Raw genomic sequence first — 24,622 nt, 5'->3', positions numbered from 1 at the left:
GACTATATAAAACTGTTTCAGTTATAGTTATGTTTTTGAGATACCTTGCTTGAACAGCCTCCCTCAAATCACCACTCTGCATTTGTGGCACTGTGAATATCTGTGTAAATCACTTTATTGGGGATTTATTCCTGTGTTTTGGACCATCATCATCCTGTGTGACCCAACCTCTATTAATTATTATTATTAGTGGTGGTGGTGGTGATGGTGAACAGTGGTTCTCTTTGGTTACCTCCTAGTAACACCAAAACATGTTTTTATTTAGCTTAATCAACATAGAGGTCATCGAATCCAGAGCTGTCTGATCAGGGTTCTTTTCTGTTTAACATTAAAATTGACTACCCTTGCATTGCTTTTTGTAGAACACACACTCTTAGGGATTTAGTACATTTGGAAATTTATAATCTGCTTGACTGTTGACTGATTGAGACTCAAGTCCTTATAAATAATTTTCTATCCTCTTCCAGTCACATGAGCTTAAACAACGTTTCTACTTCAGAGTTCCCCATGATTTATTAATTTTTTTGATCAAGCCATGTTGCAGCTAAACAGAATCATTTATTATTTCTTATGTATGCCTGACTACAACTATGCTCTTTTTAAAAGGCCATTATCATAGATATTTTACATACTAAAATAATACTGAAAAATGCTGGATTGCTGGTGCAAATTTTGAATGGGTAAGAGCATGAGCGGTAGGCTATTATATATTTGATCCGGTAGAACACAATGATAGAAGTACAATTTTTGCATGTTATATGATTATAGGCTGTGCTGCTAAAAGCTGTGAGAGTTTTCTGATTGGCTAGAGGGGAGTTTGATACCCATATATGCTGTAAAATCTCTTTTTGCCCTTGTTTTCTCTGAATTTCAAGCTGAAATTTGGTCAAATTGAATATTTTGAATAAATTGAATAACTTTTATATTTGAATTTGTATACATTCTGGCTAGCTTCTAGTAAATAACATTCAAATTGATTTACCACATCAGTAGTCACATTAAATTATTCAAACTCAAATTCAAATGTTTTTGTCTGTTTTTTTTTTCTTCTTTTTTTTCCCCGTACGTGCCGTAAAATTCCTGTGAATGCCTTGGAAGAAATATATTTATTTGCTTTGTAAATGTTAAAATTGAAATTGGGTCAATCAAGAAATCATCTAAGGCTATTAAGATGATAACTTTAGACTTTCATCTTAATACAACTAATTTGATCTTGGTGTGACTGTCTAGCCTGCTACACACGATGCCTCCAGCTGATATGACATCTCTTGGAAAGTATGGAAGTGAGTGACAGTGATTATGACAGTGACAGTGATTATGACATGATTACGCTTCATCTTTCATTCATTCATTTTTTACCTTATTTTTAAAATGAAAAACACAAACACTATTAAATGTATAAGGAAAATTGCTAAACTGCATTAAATAGCTACTCTATTTTTCTACTACTTTTTTTTATCATACCCTACCTTATCACACACTATCATATAACAAAATGTTTACATTTATGAACTGTGTGATGAACAACCAAATTTTAACAGTCAGGCAAAATCACTGCATGTTAATCAAAGAAGAAAAACACGGGTTTGAAAGTCAACTTTTTAGTATCCACGAGGCTGTTGTGGAGGATGTGCAACAAGTATGCCGATAACTGTTTCAGCTATCATCATATTGCTCTCCCATCTCCACCAAGACTGTTCCTTTTCCTTTTCAGACCCAGACCCTCCCCTCGAGCCCCCTCCCTCATTACGTCCACCCTCCTTCTCTTTCCTCTCTCCCCCTCGCCTGCCTGTACAGCCTTCGAATCATACCAGAGCCAATTCCTGAAATTCCAGCCTTCCTTGCGCTTCAAGCTGCTCCGTCAAAAGGGAAGAAATACTGCGGTATTCCGCGTGGCTTTTACTGTTAAATGAGAGAGGTCCGCCTTATTTGCCCAGATTGTTATCTTTTAGGAGGTAAGTGTGTTTTTGAAATACTGTTCAGTTCAGCAATTATTTTAAAGCATATATTTTTCTAAGTTATGTTCTCAAAAGAAAAAGTCAGGCAAGACTTTTTTCCTAAACATGTTCACAACACCCGGTGAATGAGCCTAATAGCACTTATAGTTATTTATTTGTAATTATAGTAAAATATTTGGAATTTCTGAAAGTTTTTTGAAATTCCACCTAATCTTTTTTTTTCGATATTGCATAGATGCTTCCTGCATATATCCCGGAACTTTTTAAAAGTAGTAACACGTCTGTGGCATCGAGTTAAAATCATCATACATCTTAGATCTGCAGGTTTACAACAATGAATTGTGGAGTGTTTCCGTTAACAAAAGTTATTAAAAAACTTGTCCATATTATTTAATAACCATAGGCATAGTGACGACGACGTACAGGTGTGTGTGTGTGTGTGTGTGTGTGTGTGTGTGTGTGTGTGTGTGTGTGTGTGTGAGAGAGAGAGAGAGAGAGAGAGAGAGAGAGAGAGAGAGAGAGAGAGAGAGAGAGAGACCAGACACAATGTCATTGCCTGCATGTAAGACAGCAGTAGACATTCGCTGTAGGGTAATACTGTAATCTAATTATTTTTGCGTAAGTAATAGAAATAACAATAACAGTAATAACATGATGATGGTGACAACAACAATAATAGTGATAATAATCGAATGGCAAGTTAATTAGATCATTAAATTTGTCAAAATTATATTCACAAAACACTTGTAACAAGAATATATTTAAAGTTATATCTATTTTATTAACTTAGTTTTATTTTATTGTTATTTTATTAGTTAGGCTAATAGTTTATCATCACCTTAACACAATACACATGCTTGTGAGTGATCTTCGATTAGACGTTCACCTTAACTAATTTTCATTCTTTCCATGTGTGTATTAGAAACTAGCGAGTAGGATAGTAATTTAGAGACTCAAGGGTAAGTCTTTTGGGGTCGAATTCTTTAATGGTTTGCGTGTATAGAGCGGGTACCCGTGGGGCTGCGTACTTATGTTCTACTGGGGCAACAGGTGGAATGAAGCGACTGCAGACGAAGACGAATGCCGCTTAGACACCTGCTCGAGGTTTTTGTTCTCTAACAGCCAAAGGCGAAGCTGCTTGCTTTGTTTTTAACATAGCATTTGGATATCACTCTAGTGGCAAAGCGTCCCACAGAAACCTCCACACGTGTGAATATTATTATACAGGCCCGCTGTGTTCATACGCAGTGAACCTTCTTCCCTTTTTCATATTTTCACATTTGATATTTTATTCCTCTTCCTTGAGTGCTTCAAAGCATGTGTAACGAACTATCGTCGTGTTCTTATATTTTTTTGTATTTCTCTATATTTATATTGACATAACGAAGTAGGAAAAGTTATCATATGATCTGAAGGGGGTTTGGTCAGCAATGTTAGCCCTCTGTCTATAACAATTGAAAGCGCGGTTCTGTTTTGTTTTCTAGTGCGCTGGACGTAAGCAATCTTAAAAACATATAATAAAATATAACTGATGCCTAAAAGTAAGTTCTTATATGAAAAGAAAACACAGTTATGCTGCAAAGTAAATATTGGTATAATTTGGAATAAGTTGGAATCCTAAAACTGTTTAGACTGGTTCCTTGATGTGAGGGTTGTGGAAAGATGAGGCATATTTGCACTATGGGAGAAAGTAAAGGACTATGACCTATGCAATGTTTCATATTGTAGATACCATAATTGGAATATATAGGTCGATTGGCTGTATCACTATGTGTCAACCCAGATCTGAATATCAACAGATGCATGTCCATGCAGATAGTTTGAACACAACCAACATTTCAGCATATCAGAACACACAGTAGTGTATTTGTGTATTGCCAACTTGATTTGTGTTGATAACTCAGCGGTGTGTTTGAATATGTGCAAAAAATTGTGTGGATCAAGAAGACAAAAAGCCCAAAAACAATGTGTCCATTTCAAAGACTCATGAAATGTACAATAATGGTTTATTGCAGAATCTGTATGAGCAAAAGTGATGAAATACTAAAAACTATGATACAGCAAAAACAATTTGATTGTCTACAGGAGGTCAGAAGGTCAGGAGAAGCTTTCAGAGTCTCGTCTAAGATGCTGAATATAACCTGGATACGGCTCTACACACCTGATTCTCATTAGTGGGGTTGACACAACTCAAGGGAAAGTCTGGCTGTCAAAGTTACTGAGTTTTATAGTGCCCACTAAAGCCGTGCTGAATGAACTCTTACTGTATTGCATTTACACCCCGCAATTTGCATTACACTGAATTTAATGTTGTAGGACACCACTATGTGTATGTCCAGGTACATGTGTGTGTCCAGGTACATGTGTTTTCTTTGCAACCTTAAACACAGCTCCCTCTCTCCCTGTTCTTCTTCTGTGTGTGTGTGAGATGGCACTGCTTATGAGGTTAGGGTAATTAGCCCTGCTCCTTCACACCTAAACAACACCACACTGATGGTTTATAACAGACCTGACAGGCCTATATAAACCAGACACTCCATGCTGGAGTTTATACCTTTGTGTTACATTACATGTCTTGTTAAGCTTTAATAAGTTCCACAGTATTAAGTGTCCTAAAACACTACCATTAAATCATACAAAACACTGAGATATATTTTGGGTCTACTCCCTGTTTCCACAACTCTCCATTTTAATCTCATTAAAGACTAGACGTTAAACCACAGACCTCGTCTTGTATTTATCCAGTTCTGCTAACTTTTGAAAACTCATGACTTTATTCTAGCACTATCTATTCTAAAAAAAACCCAGTCAGAACAGATTAAGCCTGAGTTGGTTTAATAAACGTATGAGCCAGTGTTATGTACACTATTTTCAGTTGAACAGCTTTTCCCAACAAGCTGACATTTCCTGTAAATTATGACATGATGGAACATGGAATGGCAATAAACCTGTCTTCTACATTAGCTTCAGTGTATACACAACCCATAGTATTCGTGGTAACCTGTAACCTGTATTTATACATATGTGCATATATATATATATATATATATATATATATATATATATATATATATATATATATATATATATATATATATATATATATATATATATATATATATATATATGTATGTGTGTGTGTGTGTGTGTGTGTGTGTGTGTGTGTGTGTGTGAGAGAGAGAGAGAGAGAGAGAGAGAGAGAGAGAGAGAGAGAGAGAAAGAGTGAGTGTGTGTGTGTGAGAGAGAGAGTGTTGATATGTGTGTATATATTTCAAATGTAAGCTTATGGGCTTGGGTTAAAATCAGCTGTTACATGCTCTTGCTAGTCATCTTTTCAGGAGATGCCGGGTTGATATTTTTTTCGCTCCTGTGTGAGATTTATCTCTAGTAGGCTGCAGTGACTTGAATGTAGGACTGTAGGAGCTGGAGCACTGTAAAAGCACAGAGTGTAGTGCCTGTTTTAAAAGATTTAGACCCAGAGCACTGTAAATGCACTTAGTGTTTGTTTTAAAAGGTCTAGCCTCTACTGTTGCCTGTTGCAGTGACCACTGATTAGGACTGCGATGAAGCTGGAACTCTGTCAGAAGGGCTCAGAGGAAAGAGGGCCACTGAATCACACAGACATGACATGCTGTAACTCTTCCTTTTCCTGTACATGAACACTCGAACACTCACTCACTCACTCACGCACTCTCTCTCTCTCTCTCTCACACACACACACACACACACACACACACACACACACACACACACACACACAGTTCTGTTAAATGTTTATGGTGCATTACAGTTTTTAACCCATACTGTCACAGAATTATTTGAAAAAAGAAGTGATCCAGTAAAGTTCACCATTCAAAGATTCACAGTTATTACCACTGGAAAAATTTCAATTATGCTTTCTGATGACTTCATGTTTTGAAAGCCTGTTCTTTTATAGATAGATCATCAGTATGTCACAGTATATTTAAAGTGACATGAAGCAGGAGAAGTCACACTACTACTCACACTCGCCACCTTCTGACAACTCATATCTTCACCGGTCACCAGTTATCCTATAAGGCACTTCATATACAACCACTGTTTTCCTGGAGTTTAATGATGTTAGATGGCAATGATAAGTATTTTTCCATAGATTGGTCCTGAGACAATTATCTGTCAGCTCAGTTTAATGTGCTTAGACACATTCTGTTTTATTAGCTAACAAAATGTCTGGAAAGTTGACTTGACAACAGAACCCATAAACCAAAATAAATAAACTTCACAGATCAGTCCAAGGAAAGAGAACAAAAATGCGTAGAACAAAGATGTGCAAAAAGTTTGAGTGGATTTAGGTATAGGATAGTATTTATAGCTGATTGGAAATCTCCTCTCATCTCTTCTCTTCTCTTGAACTGGTCCCTTTTCAGCCTATAAAAGGAGCAGTAGAAGAAGCCATTAGCAACATGATTTTCACCACTACAGTCTGGTTTAATTGCATGCATCATGTCATTTGTATTATCAGACAGCACTTTAGATGTTATCAGACCTTTTCCCATCAGATTTAATTTGAGGCAGACAGCCCATAAAAGCCTCAGCACAATGGAGACTGATAAAGTGTTTTGCAGTTTCTCAATTTTTTGATCTGAGGTGTTTATTCTAACTGGGATTAATACATCTTGGGATATAGGCAATAATTTTGCAACCGACACAATCCTTCAATCAAAGATTGTGGCATACTGTTTGATAAACTATTCCTCTAGAGTAGTTCCTATTTCTAATGTATAGCATTGTTCAACTACTAGTAGTGTGATGGCAGTGAACTTAAAGAAATTATCTCTCATATAATTTTATTTGGCATAAAATGGGTGCAGGGATGTTTTATCATATTAATTTCTCCTGTTTCCATTTAACTCTTAGTTTTTCACCTTTCGTCCTCAGGATTAGTCACCTATCCTCTCTGGTCAGGTGGAACTCCACCCACCACCACTTCCCTACACCTTGGTGACCCACCCCTCCATCACATCTACCCTGTACCCGCCCACCACCACCCTGTCTGCAGAGTGGGTATCAGCCCCCTCTCCAGGGGGCGCCAGCGAGGAGCTGAGTGAAACCTTGGACAAGCCTTTGGAAAACGATGCAGAGGGTGTATGGAGCCCCGACATTGAGCAGAGCTTCCAGGAGGCGCTGGCCATCTACCCGCCCTGCGGCCGGCGCAAGATCATCCTCTCAGATGAAGGCAAGATGTACGGTACGCCTGTCCCGCCTTCTCCTTCTGTTCTGTTATATGGTGTGTGAGAGTGTCTGGTGGCGCGTCCGAGAATCTAACTAATGACACACATATGACCTGAAGCAGATCTGTGTCCATCCAACACCTCATGGTTCTAATGTCTCTCCTTGACCTTGGTGGGTGCTCATTTCTCCCCTCTGTCTGGCCTGTCAAGCTGCCTTGCTTTTGAGCAGCATATCCAAAATAAAATTCATTTCACTTTTGCTTCTATAAAGCTGTCATACGACCCTTTGATGTTTTTTTTTTTATCCACATTCAAAGCCAACAGTTAACAAATCACAGACAGAACAGCAATAAGTCCATGTGCCTCTTCATTTCTTCATATGAGCTATAGACAACAGAAATAGAGACTATGTATCTTTTGCTATGTCTCCATATGCCTGTTCGGGAGCTGTCGATAGATGGACAGATAACAGATGACTTGGTGATGGTCGGCTGGTGTTTGATAAGGGCCAGTGGAAGGACTCTCGCCCGGGCGGAAGGACGGGTGGAAGGCAGAGGGGCAGAGAGGTGGAGGAGGAGAAGGAGGATGTGTATGGACGTGTTTGTGTGTGTGTGTGTGCTGGGCCTTTCGTCACATACGATCTGTCATCACACATTGGCCACTTCTTTGGCCCGTGTCCCCTGAGCCACGGCATGAGCTAATGCTAACTGCATAAAGCCTGGAGCTGGACTGCTGGAGGAGCGATGGCAGGTGCAGGGCATTGGGGGCAGTTTTGGGGGTGGTTCCATTGCCCTCGTCCTCCCTGAGGCATGGTGTGGAGGGACCGATGTGTGTGGGGGAGGAGGGGAGGGGTGAGCAGAGGATAGGGAGCGTCATGGAGTGTGAGGAATGGCATGTGCTTGGCCTGAACTCAGGGTTCAAGGCAATGTGGCTGTAACTGGAGACCAGAATAGACGTTTACCCTTTGAGCATGTGCGATGATGTGTGTGGGGGGTGGGGGTGAGAGAGAGACGGATAAACATCAGGGGAAGAAAGCCAGTCTTGGGCCCTGCACCTGTCCTCTGCCCTATGCCTATATGCCCCTTCTCCAACACACACACACACACACACACACACACACACACACACACACACACACACACACACACACACACACACACACACACCACTCCCTGGCCCACAACACTCACTCCCAGTCAGTCCGTCAATGTGTGTTTGTGTGTATGTGACCTTCAGGTCACCTACAGCTGCTCCCCTTCCAACTAGCTCAACACTGCAGACAAAACAAGATTTATGATATAAGTCAGAGAGAGAGAGAGAGAGAGAGAGAGAGAGAGAGAGAGACTCAATAACCTTCTCTCCTCTGCAGTCCTACATGAACCTCCAAATTCAGTGAGATAAGAGTTAACTACTACTGTCACACTCTTACCTTCAGTTGACCCTACTGTCACACTCTTACCTGGAGTCGTAGTGTTCCACACCACATGTCTTCCCAATGGAAATCCCCAGTGCTGAAATAACATCTTCAACCTTCAGTTTGCGTCATGCAGAAACGCCACAGCTCAATATCAGTAATCCCCCTGCTTCATGCACGTCTCCTCTCAGCATGATAGCCCAAAATCCTGAGGCAGTCCAGGGAGGGAAATGTCTTGGAGAGCATGGAGAAGACTGGTTGAAGCATGTTGTGTGCTCTTCAGGCTGCCTTCACCACATGATCCTGCACATGTTCCCCTTTCACTGCTTGGAGATTCAGCCACGGGACTTCACATGCCATGTCTGGCCAGAAAGCTCAAGCCAGCTCTCGGTTCCCCCGTCCAGTGGAGACAGTCGGACCCAAATGTGGTTGGAGGAGTCTGAACAGAACTTCATTCATTGCAGTGATTTGCTGTGATGATCCATGTTGAAGGGATGGTGCTAGTGTCTGCCTACACTGTGCATGGCACATTGGTAGAGCATTGACCCTCTTCCCCTGTAAGGTGCAGACAGATGCAGCCACATCAGGCTGTATCAGCTGTAAAAATCCCTGCAAATATGACTGCATTCCTCTGCTAGCCAGAGACTACATTTTATAGAGGAGAAGAATGTCATGGACTTGTCCTCAAACATTTGTGGCATTTTTTCCCCACAATTCTTTGCATACCCCCTGGCCATTATGCTCATCTATCATTATCCCGTTAAGTGAGACAGAAATCATCTTGCTCTTGGTGTGGTGGGATAAAATTTGACAGGCTTTGCCAATGAAAACATTACTTGGCTTCCACAGATGCTGTACTGTAAGGCTTTCACCCAGTGCTGTCCCTCATCCGACCCATAAAATTACACACCCAACTGCTGAGAGGAAACACTTTTGCCATGGCTTAATGGTTCCCAATCATCTAGCAGCAAGAGAAGTAATTAATGGACTACTTCACCTGTGAGGAACTTGTCAAGGAAAGACAAAAGTGTTGCTACAATGAGTGTATGTCACAAAGTATGCCAGTTTTCGGAAACACATTTATAAAGATAAAGCAAAGCTCATTGTACATGGCCTTCATGTAAAAAGCTCCCAGCAACATTGAAGGACATTGCAGTCACTTGGTAGACATTTAGAGAATGTAATATTTAGCTTTGCTTTCTCTTATTTGTTCTGACTGTAATTAGTTTTCTGATGAGAGTGAGTCAGAGAGAGAGAGAGAGAGAGAGAGAGAGAGAGAGAGAGAGAGAGAGAGAGAGAGAGATGGAAAAACCAGCCTAACCCTCACCTAGACTCCAACTCTACCAGCTAAGTGAGAGATTTGTCTGTGGGTGAGGATGAGTTCTAATGAGTGCTCTCTCTCTCTCTCTCTCTCTCTCTCTCTCTCTCTCTCTCTCTCTCTCTCTCTCTCTCTCTCTCTCTCTCTCTCTCTCTCTCAGACACACACACAATCATGCACATGAGGTGCAGCTGGCTCACACCCTAGTAGCAGAGCTGCCAGCCGTCCACTTCAGCTAGCTAATGCAGCTCATGCAGTCTGCTGCTTACATGATGCAGGCCTGCTAGTAACCTTAGATTTCACTAGTATCCTTAGATGTCTTCCTGACCTTTGGTTGTGCAAGTGATTTCAGCCTTCAAAGAAATGCAGCAGTAATTCTGCAAATACCCGTCTCTTACCCTAGTTGTCTGTTTATTTCTCCCCTTGTTGGTCTGTTTTTACCCCCCCAACCCCCCATCTGTTTATATGGCTGCTAGTTTAAATATCTGTTTGTCTATCTGGCTGTCACATAGACTGTATGCTGCTCTCTCTGTCGGTCTGTTTTCCTATGTGCCTTCCATAGGCTGGGTACACTGGGCCAGTCTCTGTTGTGTGTTGCCTTCATCTTTCCATTTGGTTGTATTAGAACACCCCTTCAATTATCCTGTGAAGAGTATTCTGCTGTGACCTCTGACAATTTTTTTTTCTATTTTGTTACACTGTCTCATATTTTCCTGTCTCTTTCAAAGTTGTTCTATGTTAAAAAGCAATAAGTGCAATGTAGCAGATTGCCTCTGAAAATAAATCAACAGTATTAAAGCAGATTAGACCACCCACAGTCCTCTGCAAGCTTACAAATGATTTCAAAAGACATACTAGTAAGCCTAAGTGTATACAACACAGAGAGCTCTGGGGTTTGGGGACACACATGTGAAGCATGCATAAATATACTGTGACACTTAACAATCAGAGAAATCATGCAAATTCTCTGCTTTGCTCAGTGGTCTGTTTGATGCTCATTTCATTGAGTAGGCTTCCAGCACACCCTTTATTTAAAGTGTGTTTTAGCATGTAGCTGGAGACACTAAAATCAGACTGATTAATCACATCTTCTCTATGAGATCATGAGAGTATCTGTTGTAAATGATTGGCTTGTGCTCATGTGGTGTATTTGATGATTTATTTCAAACATACCAATGAAGAATATAGTATATAGTATAATGTAGAATGAACTGCGACCAACACCAGCAGTGGCAAAATGCAGATCGTAATAGATCTATTGGCCTCAGTGGGGATTGTAAGAGATCTATTGGCCTCAGTGGGGATCGTAAGAGATCTACTGGCCTCAGTGTCAGCACCATGGCAATAGATCCAGCCGAGCTCTCTGAGCAGGGGACAAACAGCTCTACACATGCCAGCAGTTTGACACAAAGCCTTTTTGACTACTAGGATGGTCCATGACTTCAGCTCTTTATTATTGTGCAACTAGTAAAAACTGTAGCAATTTAGTATTTGGAGAATGAATGTTGAATGCCTCTCAAAGTTTTTACTGAATACAAAGCTTGTAGCTGAGGTGGTTATACAGTGCTAATGATTGCATAAGTCGTGCTAATCTCTTAATTCCCATTAGATCTGTTCAACCAAACATACTTAAAATTCAGCAATTTATAATAGCTGTTTTATCATGCACCTTTTTGCACTTTGATAGTACTGTCTGTGCTTCTTTATTATTTATATTTATATGCCAGCCCTGCAAAATGGGAAAGAAAGCATAAAACTGAATATATGCAAGATTGTTCTGGATACTCAAACACACTCACACGCTCACACAAACACACACTTAGACAGCTGGTTTGCTCCAAAGTCTGTGATACTGTGCAATGTTTTGTTCTGTCAGAAAGGAAGTCTCACTCAGACTTCAGATTCCTGAAACCCCAATATGCCTCTCTGAGGAGAGCGTATGGGCAACAGATGTAGCGTATGGGCAACAGATTCTACTACTGTCCCTTCCTCTCTCTTCCCTTCCCATTCACACACACTCACACACACACACACACACACACACACACACACACAATGCACATACATACATACATATATGCACACACACACACACACACACACACACACACACAATGCACATACATACATACATACATACATACATATATACACACACACGCGCACACATACACACACACACACACACACACAAAAAAACACACACACACACACAATCTACAATTGAATCTGTAACCCACCCTCCACATCATCTGAGGTAATAAGAGTGCAGATTTAAGCACTTCTTCACATGCAATGATTTAAAAGGATGTTTCTGAGGCCACAGGCTACTTAGGGCCATTTATAGGTAGCGTGTGTATTGTTGAACATACATGCATGTGTTTGTGTGTGTGTCTGTGTGTGTCTGTGTGTGTGTGTGTGTGTCTCTCTGTGTGTGTGTGTCTCTGTGTGTATGTTTGTGTGTCCACTGCCCCTGCTTCCGTGCTGAGCAGATGCAGGACACAGTTTGAAGAGAACTCAGAGCTTAGGAATGAGAGGAATGTGCAGAGGAGGAGAGAGGAGGGGAGACTGCACTGAGAGAGACCTAGAGAGAGACCTAGAGAGAGACCTAGAAACAGACATAATTAGAAGGAGAAGAGACAGACAGAGCATTTAAAGGGTCAGATGGATTTATTGGGTATAGGGCCTTGTGAAGGTTAACGCTTCTTAACATGTCACTGACTCTGTCCCCTGTGACCTTTTTCTGTGCTCCTGAGGAGAGGTCTAAGGTGTGTGTGTGTGTGTGTGTGTGTGTGTGTGTGTGTGTGAGTGTGTGTAGGTGTGTGTGTGTGTGTGTGTGTGTGTGTGTGTGTGTGTGTGTGTGTGTGTGTGTGTGTGTGTGTGTGTGCAGGTTTCAGGTAGCCATGGCTAGCCACCCTCCCAAGACTGTGCTTCAGACTCTGCCAATGAATGACTGCCCCTGGCTCTGTTCCAGTGGACAACATGACAGACACAGACCCAGACCCAGACACACACACACACACACACACACACACACACACACACACACACACACACACACACACACACACACACAGACACAGCTGAGTCTCACACACACATATTGGCCCTGACATTTCCCCCCGTCTGTTTGTTTTGCTCTCTCTCACCTCTCACCCTGCGTAAACAAAGTAGATTATTAATGCTCTTAATTAGTGTCATGATTCTTAAGGATCACTAGATAGTAAAATATATATTCAAAAAAGGTCTTTATTTAGACTGCCCCACCCAGTTTTTCTGCTGCAGAAAGGTTTCTTTCCTCTCTCAGTTCCACGCTCCATCTGAAATCACCATCTCTCCTGCTAGCTTCTGTTTTAGGTGGCTTGACAAACCCACAGGGAATTAAAAACATAAATACAGCCAATTCTCTAAATAAAATTGTCATACCTTCATTCACATTAATGTAATTTTCTGTAGTGAGTATCATGAGACAAGTCAACTGCATCAACTTTAGAATATTAAAATGGACTGTAATCGATTACAATAATATTCGTTAAAGTATGTGCTCACTGCTTGGCTGAACCCTTTGAGATCTCAAGCTTTTCAAACATGCAAACCCACTACATCTGCATCCAGAGTGTTGTTCTGGTGTTGGTCATGAAGCAATTATGGAAAATAGTAGATCCTCTGCATTTAGCTGTGACAGAATTTAAAAATAATTCTGAATTATACCAGAATAATCAAACTGAATCTTGCTGAAATGCAAGACTTTATAATGCACTGAATAATTTTCTAAAGAGTCATGACAAAAAAAAGATCAGAGATACGTACATTTATATAGGGTGCACCATATAACAATCACAGTACTTATACACTATCCCACATTTCAGGGGACCATAGTTAATTGAACTATGATTTAGTTCTTTCTTCACCACCTCTCTGTCATTGCATCATTAATTTATATTTCAGGATCTAGATGTAATTAATTCAGATTTGAAGTTTCTACTCACAGTTGTGCAGTTGTCTGTCATCCTGCAGGGCAGTAAAGCAAACAGAAACACCTCAGAGTATCAGGTATGCCCTTACCATTCAGGTGTTGTCAAAACTAACAGGTAACAGATGACCAATGAATACTTTCAATAATGCAGACAGACTTTTGCACGTTTTAAGAACAATATTCAGGATATGGGCGTTGATGTGTAAACGACCATCAAAAAGTAAAATGCCTGAAAACTCATCAAATCTCATTGGACCAATTACTTTTGGTGCCATGAAACGGGAAAGTTTATAAATAAAAAGGCCTTTGATTACTACCTAGTTCACCCAACAGAGCAGTAAATACCACATTCAATCCACAGTCTGCACTTTATTCTTATAGTCCCTGTATCATTTCAAATCCAATGGACTCGAGTGCAGAGCCAAAACAAAAAGAACTGTCACTGTCCAATTATTGCTCTGAATATTCCTTCTTATCAAATTATTTAGGAAGTTATTGTGCCTATCTGGCAGTGTATGAAGAAGGTAAGCAATCATTTTGTATTAGTTTTAGCTTTGGATTTTGTCTTAGTTTTGAGAGTCTATAATGGTTTTAAAAGTGAACAGTGAAAGTTTTGCTTTCATAGACATCCTGTCATCACACAAGTACATTTCAAAGGATTGAGGTATATATAGACTACAGAAATTAGCTGAATTAAATCTTAATTACAGTGTTCAATCGTAGCTCAATGAACTGTATCTTTCCTTTCCTTTTGTTGTATACAACTTGTAAAGCTTTTCAATGGCCTGAAAGATTTACAGTCTGCTTTTAGTCTGGCACATTGTCATCATCATAAGGGATCAAAGTTTGAGTCGTGGAAAACTGGCACTTATGCAAACATCTTCTAATAGAACCTGAGACCTTGTGGAGCTTTAGAGAAGTGTTCAAAGCGGAAAAAGCCCTGCCAGGTGGAATCATCTCCAAGCTGAATCCAGCCACTTTTATTGCCTGGCAGAACCTCACTGGGAACCTTTCGCCTTGCTCAGTCAGACCCCTTTAGCCGACTGCTGTCACCAGCACAAGAGGGAGTCTCCCATAAGTCTAAGAGCAGTCTCCTCTACCCAAATCTTAATCTTCGTCATTGGGAGTTAACCTTTGTCAATAGGGTAACTGTTTTCTGATCAGTGAAAGGAGGTGCCAGCCACCAGACACGCCAACCTCCCCTCAACTCCCATGCAAATATAGAACTTTTGAGGCCATTCTCCCAGCCCGATTATCTTCCCTAGATCACGTCATGGCTTTGTTTTCACCATAAAGAAGACCTACAGGGCAAGTAGATGGGCGTGACACACTCAAGAGCTGCTGAGGGTAGAGAGGGGGTTTGTGAGGACCTGCAGCCACATGACTAGTGCTGAGAGCCATCCTAACTGGTAACTGGAGCCCAGCTGGAGAAACAAGCCTTGAGATTTATGGCAGGAGTACTGGCATATTCCATAAACATTGACACACACCCCACCTACCATACAGCTTCCCTGAGCCAGGGTTGCTTCATAAACCTGGTGCTGTATATGTCTCTCTTTCTCTCTCATGCAGACATTCAGACATGCACATACACACGCTCACGTGCACACACAGCCACTTTCTTCCTCTATCCCACTTTCTCTCTGTGTGTCTCGCTTACACTATAACAGATGCCCAAGCTCTAATCTTATCTAATCATGTTCAAATAAACAGTTGCAATAATGCTGCAACCTGCACTAAAATTCATCTGGACAAAGCACAAAACATAAACCCCCACACACAAACTAAAAAAATGGAGCCAAGAGAGTAAGGAATGTTATGATGTGTTTGGCTAAATAAACTTTTAAACTTTAAATATCTACTTCCTCAACAACTACTGACATACCTTTGCCATACCATCTGCTTCTAACATCATATTCTACAGGGCCTGGTATACACATCTCAGTTGACACTGGTATTAGAATGCATCATATCGCTTGCTCAGCTGGTTTAGTGTAATGCGGGCTGAAATTGGGAACACTCAGAATTCAGCATGCTAAGAGTCTGAATCTTGCTTCTTTTGCTAGGACGGAATGAGCTAATAGCACGCTACATCAAACTACGAACAGGAAAAACGCGGACGCGGAAGCAGGTGAGAAAGTGTTCAATGTAGCATGCATCTTGTTGTATGCTGACTTCATTATAACCTATGAAAAGTCAGCAATTGAATGGACAAACTGAAAAAAAACTTAATTCCAGTCCCAGCTACAATGCAGAGGGAGTGTGAAAATCTGGCCCCTTTGAGCCTCCACGGTGAAACAGAGTCTGGCTGTGTGATTTACCGCATTAGGACCCACATGCAGATGCTGCTGGATCAAATAGCGGTGTATCTCTTCAGCACCTCACGTAGCCTGGCTCGTTAGGGCAACAGCTAGCCGTCCTCTTCCAGACCGCAAGGTCACAATCAGGGGCACGCCTGGGCCGGTTGCCTGGAGTTTGGAAGGGGTCAGGAATCTGATCGCTTTTCTGCTGGTATTTGATCTCATCCAGAGCTGGCCATAAACAAGAGCCCTAACCCCTCCTCTTCAGGGAAGGAGACAACAGGAAAGGATGGATATGGGAATGCTGGAATTTGATTTTAGAGATACGACTTCAGAGAAAGAGAGATCAAACACTTAAAAAACTGAATTAATTAGAACAAACTTCCCAAAAAGTGAATATACATGTCAATATTGGGTATATAGGAAATGTAAGTATAACATATAACCCTAGTTACTCAGAATATTCAGATCTACTCACGTTACAGAAGTGTAGCCTGTTGGTGCTGTGGGAGAGAACAAGCAACTCTAGCTATACCGCAACACTTTCTTAATGTGGCAATTATCTTTCCATGACTGTCAGATCAGATTTAAATTTCCTTCAAGTATGTGGTTATAAGTGATGTGCTCAGTCTTGCTATAAATGTTACCTCCTGGTTTTGCTGCATCAGCCTTTTTCCTTGATATGATAAATCTGTTGTGTACTGTTATATGTACTGAATTTGAGCAGCTGACTCAGAGAGTGTTGTTTTGTGTAGGTGTCCAGTCATATCCAGGTGCTAGCGCGGAGGAAGGCTCGGGAGATACAGGTGAAACTGAAGGTAGTGGCCCTCCTGAGATGGATCACCCATTACCAAATTTTCACTCCTTCTTCACACTGTAACTAACTTCATCAGTTTTATTGCATGCATACTTAATGTGTAATAAGACATTTTATAACCCTCTGACCTAGCATAGGAGGGCTGGGTTTGACCTCTTGCAGTTCCTATCTTTTCACTCTTTAATGTCTTTCATCACAAGGTAAAGTTGCCTTACACTCCCACTGGCTGACAGCCACCGTGGCCCAGCTGTCAGAGCTGGAGCTGGTCACAAGGCTACCACTGACAGGCCTTTTAAATGCATTTCTGAAACTGAGAGCAGTGACAGACACACGCACATGCCCATATTTCAGCTATGCCTGCAGGGCTGGTCCAGTCAAGGCAGAAGAATGCGTTGGCTTGTCATGCTTCAAGGACTCCACAGCTGCTAAGCCAAGCCATCGACTTTGCGTCTTTGTGTCACATATGCTGGCCATATCTAGGCTAAAGGAAGCAGTCTGCACTGCTTCTAAAATTATTGTTAGTTAAGCATTTTAGTGAAAGAATAATTCATTTAAAAAGGTAGAACTCCTTATAAATTCTGGTTTTTTTAGAAGTCCCTGTTCATGCCTAATGATTAGGATTTGCAGCCGGTGGGCGGTGCTTTTCCACTTTTTGTTTCTCCAGGATAGCTCTGGGATTTCATAATGCTGGAGATTCTAGTTCTTGGTTTGACCTCCAGGAGTAATAGGCAGGTTGTCAGCACTAGCCACACTTTGCCAGGGCCATAAAGTTGAATCTCCCCCTCCCAGAGACTGCCCCATTCAGCAAGAGGCATAACCTTTCTCTCTGAAAAAAGGCCATGAATCACTTGTCACAAACAGCAACCTTCTTCAGAACACAAGATCCTTCAGATCCATAAACATAAATATTTTCAAAATACTACTGTGAATTCAACTACGTGGCACTGTTACTACATAAAGCTTCCTCCTTTTAGTATCTACTATAATTAAGTTATAAATACAGATGAAGGTTTAAGCTCTACATGACGGAGTTAGTCTTCAACATTGAGCATTAAGTGCATTATTTGAAATTCATTCTAATGTTACTGCCACCCATTAATTGAATTGAGGTGTCATCTAGTCTTCTGGTGATGTCACCACTGTCTTCTCTTTTTGGACAGGACCAGGCAGCCAAAGACAAGGCCCTCCAGAGCATGGCAAACATGTCATCAGCTCAGATCATATCTGCTACTGCCTTCCAGAACAAGATGGCTCTGCAGGGACTTCCACGACCTCCCTACCCAGGCTCTGGTGGGGTGAGTTCAGTCACAGAAGTTAACTGGAATTAAACAGCATTCTTGTTTTACCACCTACTGAGAGTTTAGTGATATTTGGTGGATGCTTGAGAAGTGAATATCTGGGGAACAAACGTTTGTGAAAAGCTTTCATTGGCCAAACTGTCATCAGTGAGACATTGTACAATGTGTAACTTATTTGTTTAGTGATGAATGGTGATCACGTTTTTTCCTTTTAGTTTTGGCATGGCACAATTCCAGGTCAACCTGCACCTACAGAGGAGTAAGTCACAGTTTCACAACACAAAATAAAGTTTGACATGTAAGAAATATAGAGTTTTTGGAAATAAAGTATGTGATTGTTTTGTCCATTTAGCATCAAGCCATTTTCACAACAGAACTATGTCATGCAAACCACAGGTCCACCTATCACAGGTCTGTATGGTATTCAGACTAGTTTTATGAGACATAAAAAATATATCACTTTGCTAAGTTTGCTTCTACTCCTCAGGTTACGAGAGCACATCAGGTCTGACTATGTCCCCTAGTGCTCCTCCTTGGCAGGGCAGAAGTATTGCCAGCTCCAAGCTGCGCATGTTGGAGTTCTCTGCTTTTCTAGAGCAACCGCAGGATCCAGAAAATGTGAGAACATTCATTCTGCTGTGTTAGATGTGTTAGGCTTCCAAAGAATTCACACTGCTCAGTCACAATTGCCAAATTATCATATACAGAATGTTTTTACTCTCTTTTTACTAGTTCCTTTACTCTCTCATCTGTCCTTTGTGTTCTGCGCAGTTTAATAAGCACTTGTTTGTGCACATTGGTCAGTCAAACCCCACGTTTTCTGATCCTTATCTGGAGGCTGTGGACATCCGGCAGATCTACGACAAGTTCCCTGAGAAGAAAGGCGGGCTGAAGGAACTCTTTGAGAAAGGGCCAGCAAATGCATTCTTCCTTGTCAAGTTCTGGGTGAGATCAATCAAAAACCATTAATGTGTCAATGATTGGGCCCCTAAGTGCTGAGGTTCCTGATAGGATTGAGCCACTGCTGAAGCTGGTACTCTCCTCTGCTCTGTCTGATTTCGATTATCAGGTTATCAGGTTATCAGATTTGCAAAATGCAGAAAGGAAGGAACAAGTTTTCAGACATGAATTAGTGGAAGCCGTGAGGTGAACCTAATGAACCTCTGGACCACCTGTAATTGAAATGTGTTCCAGCAACTTCTGAAATTTTGACATGTGACCATATATTGTTTGCTAAGTACATTCGAGCCCAGTGGAGAATGGTTATGTGTTAGTGCAAAAGTGTTTTCTCTATGTTGGTTAAGCTGAGAGACCAATGAGCTGTTGATGATGTAGATCTCCAGGGCCTTGAGCTGGGGAGAGTGACAGGGTCTACTCTTTCAGTGGCGAAATCTGAGCTTTGCCACCTGTCCCCCTCACTGTTACACCATCCCACACCACACGCACCCACCTATTTATAGAGCCCTCCAGCCTGTAGATAGATAGATAGATAGATAGATAGATAGATAGATAGATAGATAGATAGATAGATAGATAGATAGATAGATAGATAGATAGATAGATAGATAGATAGATAGATAGATTTAATCTGAGCATTGTTTCATCACTTCACTTTGTGGCTGAAGTCACAGTGGACCTACCCCAACACAACAACATCATAAATGTTATATAGTATTAACGTATTAAATACATTTTGTAAAGCACTAATAGCTCTAATTAATTGTAATTAAGTACGTATCTGATTAATAATACATCTGCAGTGCAACTTAGACTTTGATTAAAAAAAATGTTTAAAAAAACTTTATAGCCATGTGAAGTGCTGTTCAGGGGGTCTCCACTCTTCAAAGTGTCTATTGTTATGACCTCACAAGATATTCCCTAGTGAGAAGAGTAGGTGCGCGGAGAGAGACAAATACATGATTAACATATTGGGCTACAATGTGGGTTAAGCCCTAGACTAAAAAGGATTTTCAAGTGCAACACCCACAGACAGTATTTCATCTGGGGCTAGCTTTAGGCTTTGTTGAGAAAGCTGGCCCCAAGAATCTTATCATAAATAAGCACTGTTCCATAAACTTATAAGTATGGGTCATGACTTGGGCGTCCGCAGGCAGAGGTCGCCATGACAACGCTGACAGGCCTCCTGGCGGTCCTGCAAAGCTATGGCATTCTAGATTAAATTTCCACACCAGCTATGGCCGCTGTCTCGCACTGCACCCCGCGGGAGTGTCCTAACGGATCACCTCACGCTTTTGAAGTGCTGGTGGAATCGGATTTGAGGCGGCCGTGCTAAATTGTTACACAGGGAGCCAGGCGACGTAATGCGATTTGCAACGTTGCGGGATGTTGATTGTAATTGGATGAATTCCCTCGCAGAAAGAGAGAGAGCGGGGGAGCACGAGTTCAGCTGAGAAATGAAGATAAATGAGGGAATAAGGGAGGGCGAAGGACAGGGACGAGAGCAGAGAGGGTGGAGGCGAGAGGTGGCACAGGGGCTTATAATGGGGCATTAGGAGGCAGGGAGTGAGAGGGGGGAAAAGGTGAACCTGCCTTCTGTTTGCTTTGTTAAGGGCTAAGACAAGAACATGGCTTTCCTAACCCAGACCTGCAGAGAACATGACCAAATATGTGGTCACCTCACCCCACGACCACTGTAACTTCTAAAATCTACTGAAATTTCCATCAACATATAGCTTTTAAACTTCATTTATCCAGATGTAATTTGTGACATTCCTCTTGTTAAATTAAGCCAGAGTCATCTGAGGTAATTCAGTCAGGTGGTATGTGGTGTATAGCAGGCTGGGTTGGTGGACCAAGTATGTTTGGGGGCAGTGGTAGTGGTAGCTCAGTGGTAAAGGTGCTTGTCTTATAATTGGAAGGTTGCTGGTTTAAACCTCACTACTGCCAAGTATTCCTTAAGCAAGACCCTTAGCCCTCAACTTATACTTGGTCATAATTGTAAGTTGCTTTGGATATGTGTCAGCTAAATGCCATTAATGTAAATGTTTAGGCAGGGTATGTTCCATGCTGGCAAGATTTGCTGTAGCCATAAAGAAATTAGTTTGCTGCCAGAAGCTTAATATTTAAGGGTCCGATGCTGTTAAAAAGACTGCTGGGCCTTAGTAGGATTTAGGCACTAAAGGAAGACTTGAATTAATATCCTTGTCTTTCCTAATTGCAATCCCTTTGCGGTCTTCCTGCATTAAAGGCAGGTCACTTAATGGTTCCTGGAATGCTAATCAGCACTGTAATTCCAACTAACACTTGTGCATCACTCTGGATGAAAGCAAAGAAAAGACAAAGTAATAAGTCTGACAGAACCTGAGGCCTAACTTGACAGTGTGCAAATCTTTGCTTAGCAGGCTAGGGTGCCTTGAAGTTATGGCCTATAGACAGAAGATGTTGTTGTTCTTTACCCTGGTGGGTGTTATATAAATCACACCCAAAAACAGTTACTGCGAAAACATGGAGAGAGATGTGCTTGATTGCCTCCATTTAAATCCCCAGTGTCTGAATGATGCCTGGCTGAAAGGACACTGTGCACCTGTTGCACTACAAAGCAGATCTTGCATATGGGATTGCTGACAGTGGCTCTGCAATCATTAAAGCCCCTTGTGTTGATGCAGGCGGACCTGAGCGTGAACCTCCAGGATGACAGTAGCTTTTTCTATGGTGTCTCAAGCCAGTACGAGAGTTCTGACAACATGATCATCACCTCCTCCACTAAAGTGTGCTCTTTCGGCAAGCAGGTGGTGGAGAAAGTGGAGGTAAGAGCCGACGGGAGAAGTAGCAGAAGAAAAATGTAGTGCAATATTGCCAGTGGCTTTGGTGCACTGAGATTAGCAGGTTAGCAGAGATGCACCTATCTGCAGCCAGACATTACTGTAATGAGATCTTTTATCAAATTTGATGTCACATCATAAAAGATCCATTGAGGCTCATGGATTGTAGCACCTATTTATTCAAGGTGTATAAACCATTATGAATCACAAAAGAATTACATTACCTGACATTGGCTAATATATCTGAACCTTTATACTCAGCCTGATGTGATTTCTGATTAGGTTTACCAAAATGAGGAATATCTCTCTCTTCCACTTTGTCTCTCAACAGACAGAGTATGCACGGTTTGAAAACGGGCGATACGTATTTAGAATCCACAGGTCCCCTCTGTGTGAATATATGATCAACTTCATTCATAAACTCAAACATCTCCCAGAGAAATATATGATGAACAGTGTATTGGAGAACTTCACCATACTACAGGTAAATAATGTGCCTGTGTATGTGTGTGTTTGTGCATGACAAATACAGAGCCATTTGTATTGTACCTACACCAGCACAATGCAGACTTTTCAAGGAACCACTTGGCTGAGGCAAAGATGAATATACTGCCAGAGGCAAATATTGTAGCACCATGGGGAATTCTTTTACTTCATCAATAACTAACCCCTTAAGTGTGGCATTTGACTCCCTGAGTCAGCCAGGCAAAGAGAAGTGCATTGAGCTGGATGGAAATTAGGCTATTGCCACAGCAACAGTGTGTTTTTAACAACAGTTCTAGAACACTGGTGTCCACTGTACTGGCCACTGCCTACTCATTGCAACTTTGGGACAAAGATCTACTGAGCTCCAAATGAGCAGCATAGAAGAGTCACTCATGGGCCTGAATGTGTTCTCAGTGGTCTGATTTAGACCAGATTGATGCTGAGTGACACAAATACAGGCGAGAATGCATGCACACATGCAATGCATAGAGAATCTTATCGCATCACAGATTAAAGGCTTGCTCATGTAATTTTTTTTAAATAAACTATGGAGAGTGAACTCCACTTGTCATGATATTCAGACTAAGCAAATTCACATGTCTGTCTGTCTTTGTCTTTCCTTTTCCATCCATGTCTGACTGTCTGTCTCAGGTTGTTACTAACAGGGACACACTGGAGACTTTGCTATGTGTGGCATATGTATTTGAAGTATCAACCAGTGAGCATGGCGCCCAGCATCACATCTACAGACTGGTCAAAGACTGATACCAAGGCCCAAATCCAGGCCAGAGCCCTACTTTTACCACTACAACTACTACTACTACAGCTCAAACCAGCACCACCGCAGCGTCCCCTACTGACTGCAGTCCCAGCCTCCCGCGGTTCAGTCAGGGATGATGAGGACATGGGGCAGAATGACCCAATGGCACTGCTTGTCCCAAGGCACAGACAGGAGAGGCTTTGCTACTGAAACCCTCTGGAATCGGAACCACAAATGGAATGTTATAAAATGGTGGAAAGTCACTGTTCAAGTGTGACAGGCATTTGTGATCTCTGTGTTTTTCTTTTGTATAATGGAACCTATGATGGCAGGACTTTGCATGAAGATGTTTTTTTCGTCCTCTTTAATCTAATTTTACTCTAAAGTGTTTGTTATGGTGTCTTTTTACATGGTTGCATGGGTAGCGCCAAAACTGGTGGTCACCTAGTGACCAGAGATGTATACATCAGTTACAGACTCCAAGCTGGAGATTTTAAAAAAAAGGGTACTCTACACTGAAATGAAGTTACATTTGGTCCAATTCTTAATAATATTGTTTTTAAGATATTTTGGCTCTCTTTTAGCCAATTTTAGACAAACATCAAAATTTAGCATTAATAAAGATATTGAAACACAAATGAACAAGTAAGTAAACAAACAAACAAACAAACATAGGAACTAGACGAGTGCTGTAGGTCTTCCTGCACAGTGATGAGGTTTCCTGCTCAAGCCTGCCTGTCCCATTGTTAGCAGAGGGTCAAGCCCCTCCCAGCTCAGTCAGAGGCATTAGAGCAGGGGAACCATGAACATGTGCTGTGCAGCAGAGCCTTCTGGAACACAGCTGGAAAACACTGGCTTACACTGTTTGATTCCAGTCTGTTATGTAATATCGGTCATGTACAACGTGGGAGAAAATCAAGCATGCCATGTTCTTTTCTGAATGAACTTCCACCGGAGTTCTTTTACATTTACAGAAGCAGACGCAAAAAAACAAATTTAAAAAAAAAAAAAAAAAAAGACCCCACTGTTCCAATATGAGTCTGCACAAAGGAAAATTTGGGAAATAAACATGGAATTGTGCATATCAATATTTGACAATAGATTCCTTCATTTGAGTCTGTCTGTGTCAGTGAGGAAGATGAATCCACAAAATAGCAAATTGGTATAAGAAATAAAGCAAGTGTGGAAGCCTCTGAACTGATTTGATACTTTTTCATTCTTACCTTAAAGGCAGGAAGAAAAAAAAAGGGCTTGCAAGCATTTCTTTTACAATATTTAGAACTATAGACTTCGTTCTAATTTA

General features: G+C 41.3%; 1 protein-coding gene across 2 annotated transcripts; it reads left to right on the top strand.

Annotated features, from left to right (window-relative positions):
* Positions 1-7,091: 7,091 nt before the first annotated feature.
* Positions 7,092-24,516, top strand: LOC113583565 (transcriptional enhancer factor TEF-3-like). 2 transcript variants are annotated; one of them, XM_027019956.2, is made up of 11 exons: positions 7,092-7,185; positions 15,943-16,007; positions 16,932-16,982; positions 18,154-18,288; positions 18,507-18,550; positions 18,644-18,702; positions 18,779-18,909; positions 19,063-19,236; positions 21,918-22,058; positions 22,405-22,557; positions 23,211-24,516. In XM_027019956.2, exons 1-11 carry the CDS (start codon positions 7,179-7,181, stop codon positions 23,322-23,324), a joined length of 1,074 nt encoding a protein of 357 aa, XP_026875757.1. In that variant the 5' UTR covers positions 7,092-7,178; the 3' UTR covers positions 23,325-24,516. The 2 variants fall into 2 exon arrangements, with proteins under 2 accessions (XP_026875757.1, XP_026875758.1); XM_027019957.2 differs by lacking the exon at positions 7,092-7,185 and adding an exon at positions 7,706-7,734 and having other exon boundaries at positions 16,932-16,994.
* Positions 24,517-24,622: the final 106 nt, after the last annotated feature.

This window comes from Electrophorus electricus, chromosome 2 (genome assembly GCF_013358815.1).
Source record: "Electrophorus electricus isolate fEleEle1 chromosome 2, fEleEle1.pri, whole genome shotgun sequence".
Taxonomy (NCBI): domain Eukaryota; kingdom Metazoa; phylum Chordata; class Actinopteri; order Gymnotiformes; family Gymnotidae; genus Electrophorus; species Electrophorus electricus.
The sequence above is the reverse complement of the archived record's forward strand: the minus strand, read 5'-3'. Positions and strand labels throughout refer to the sequence as shown.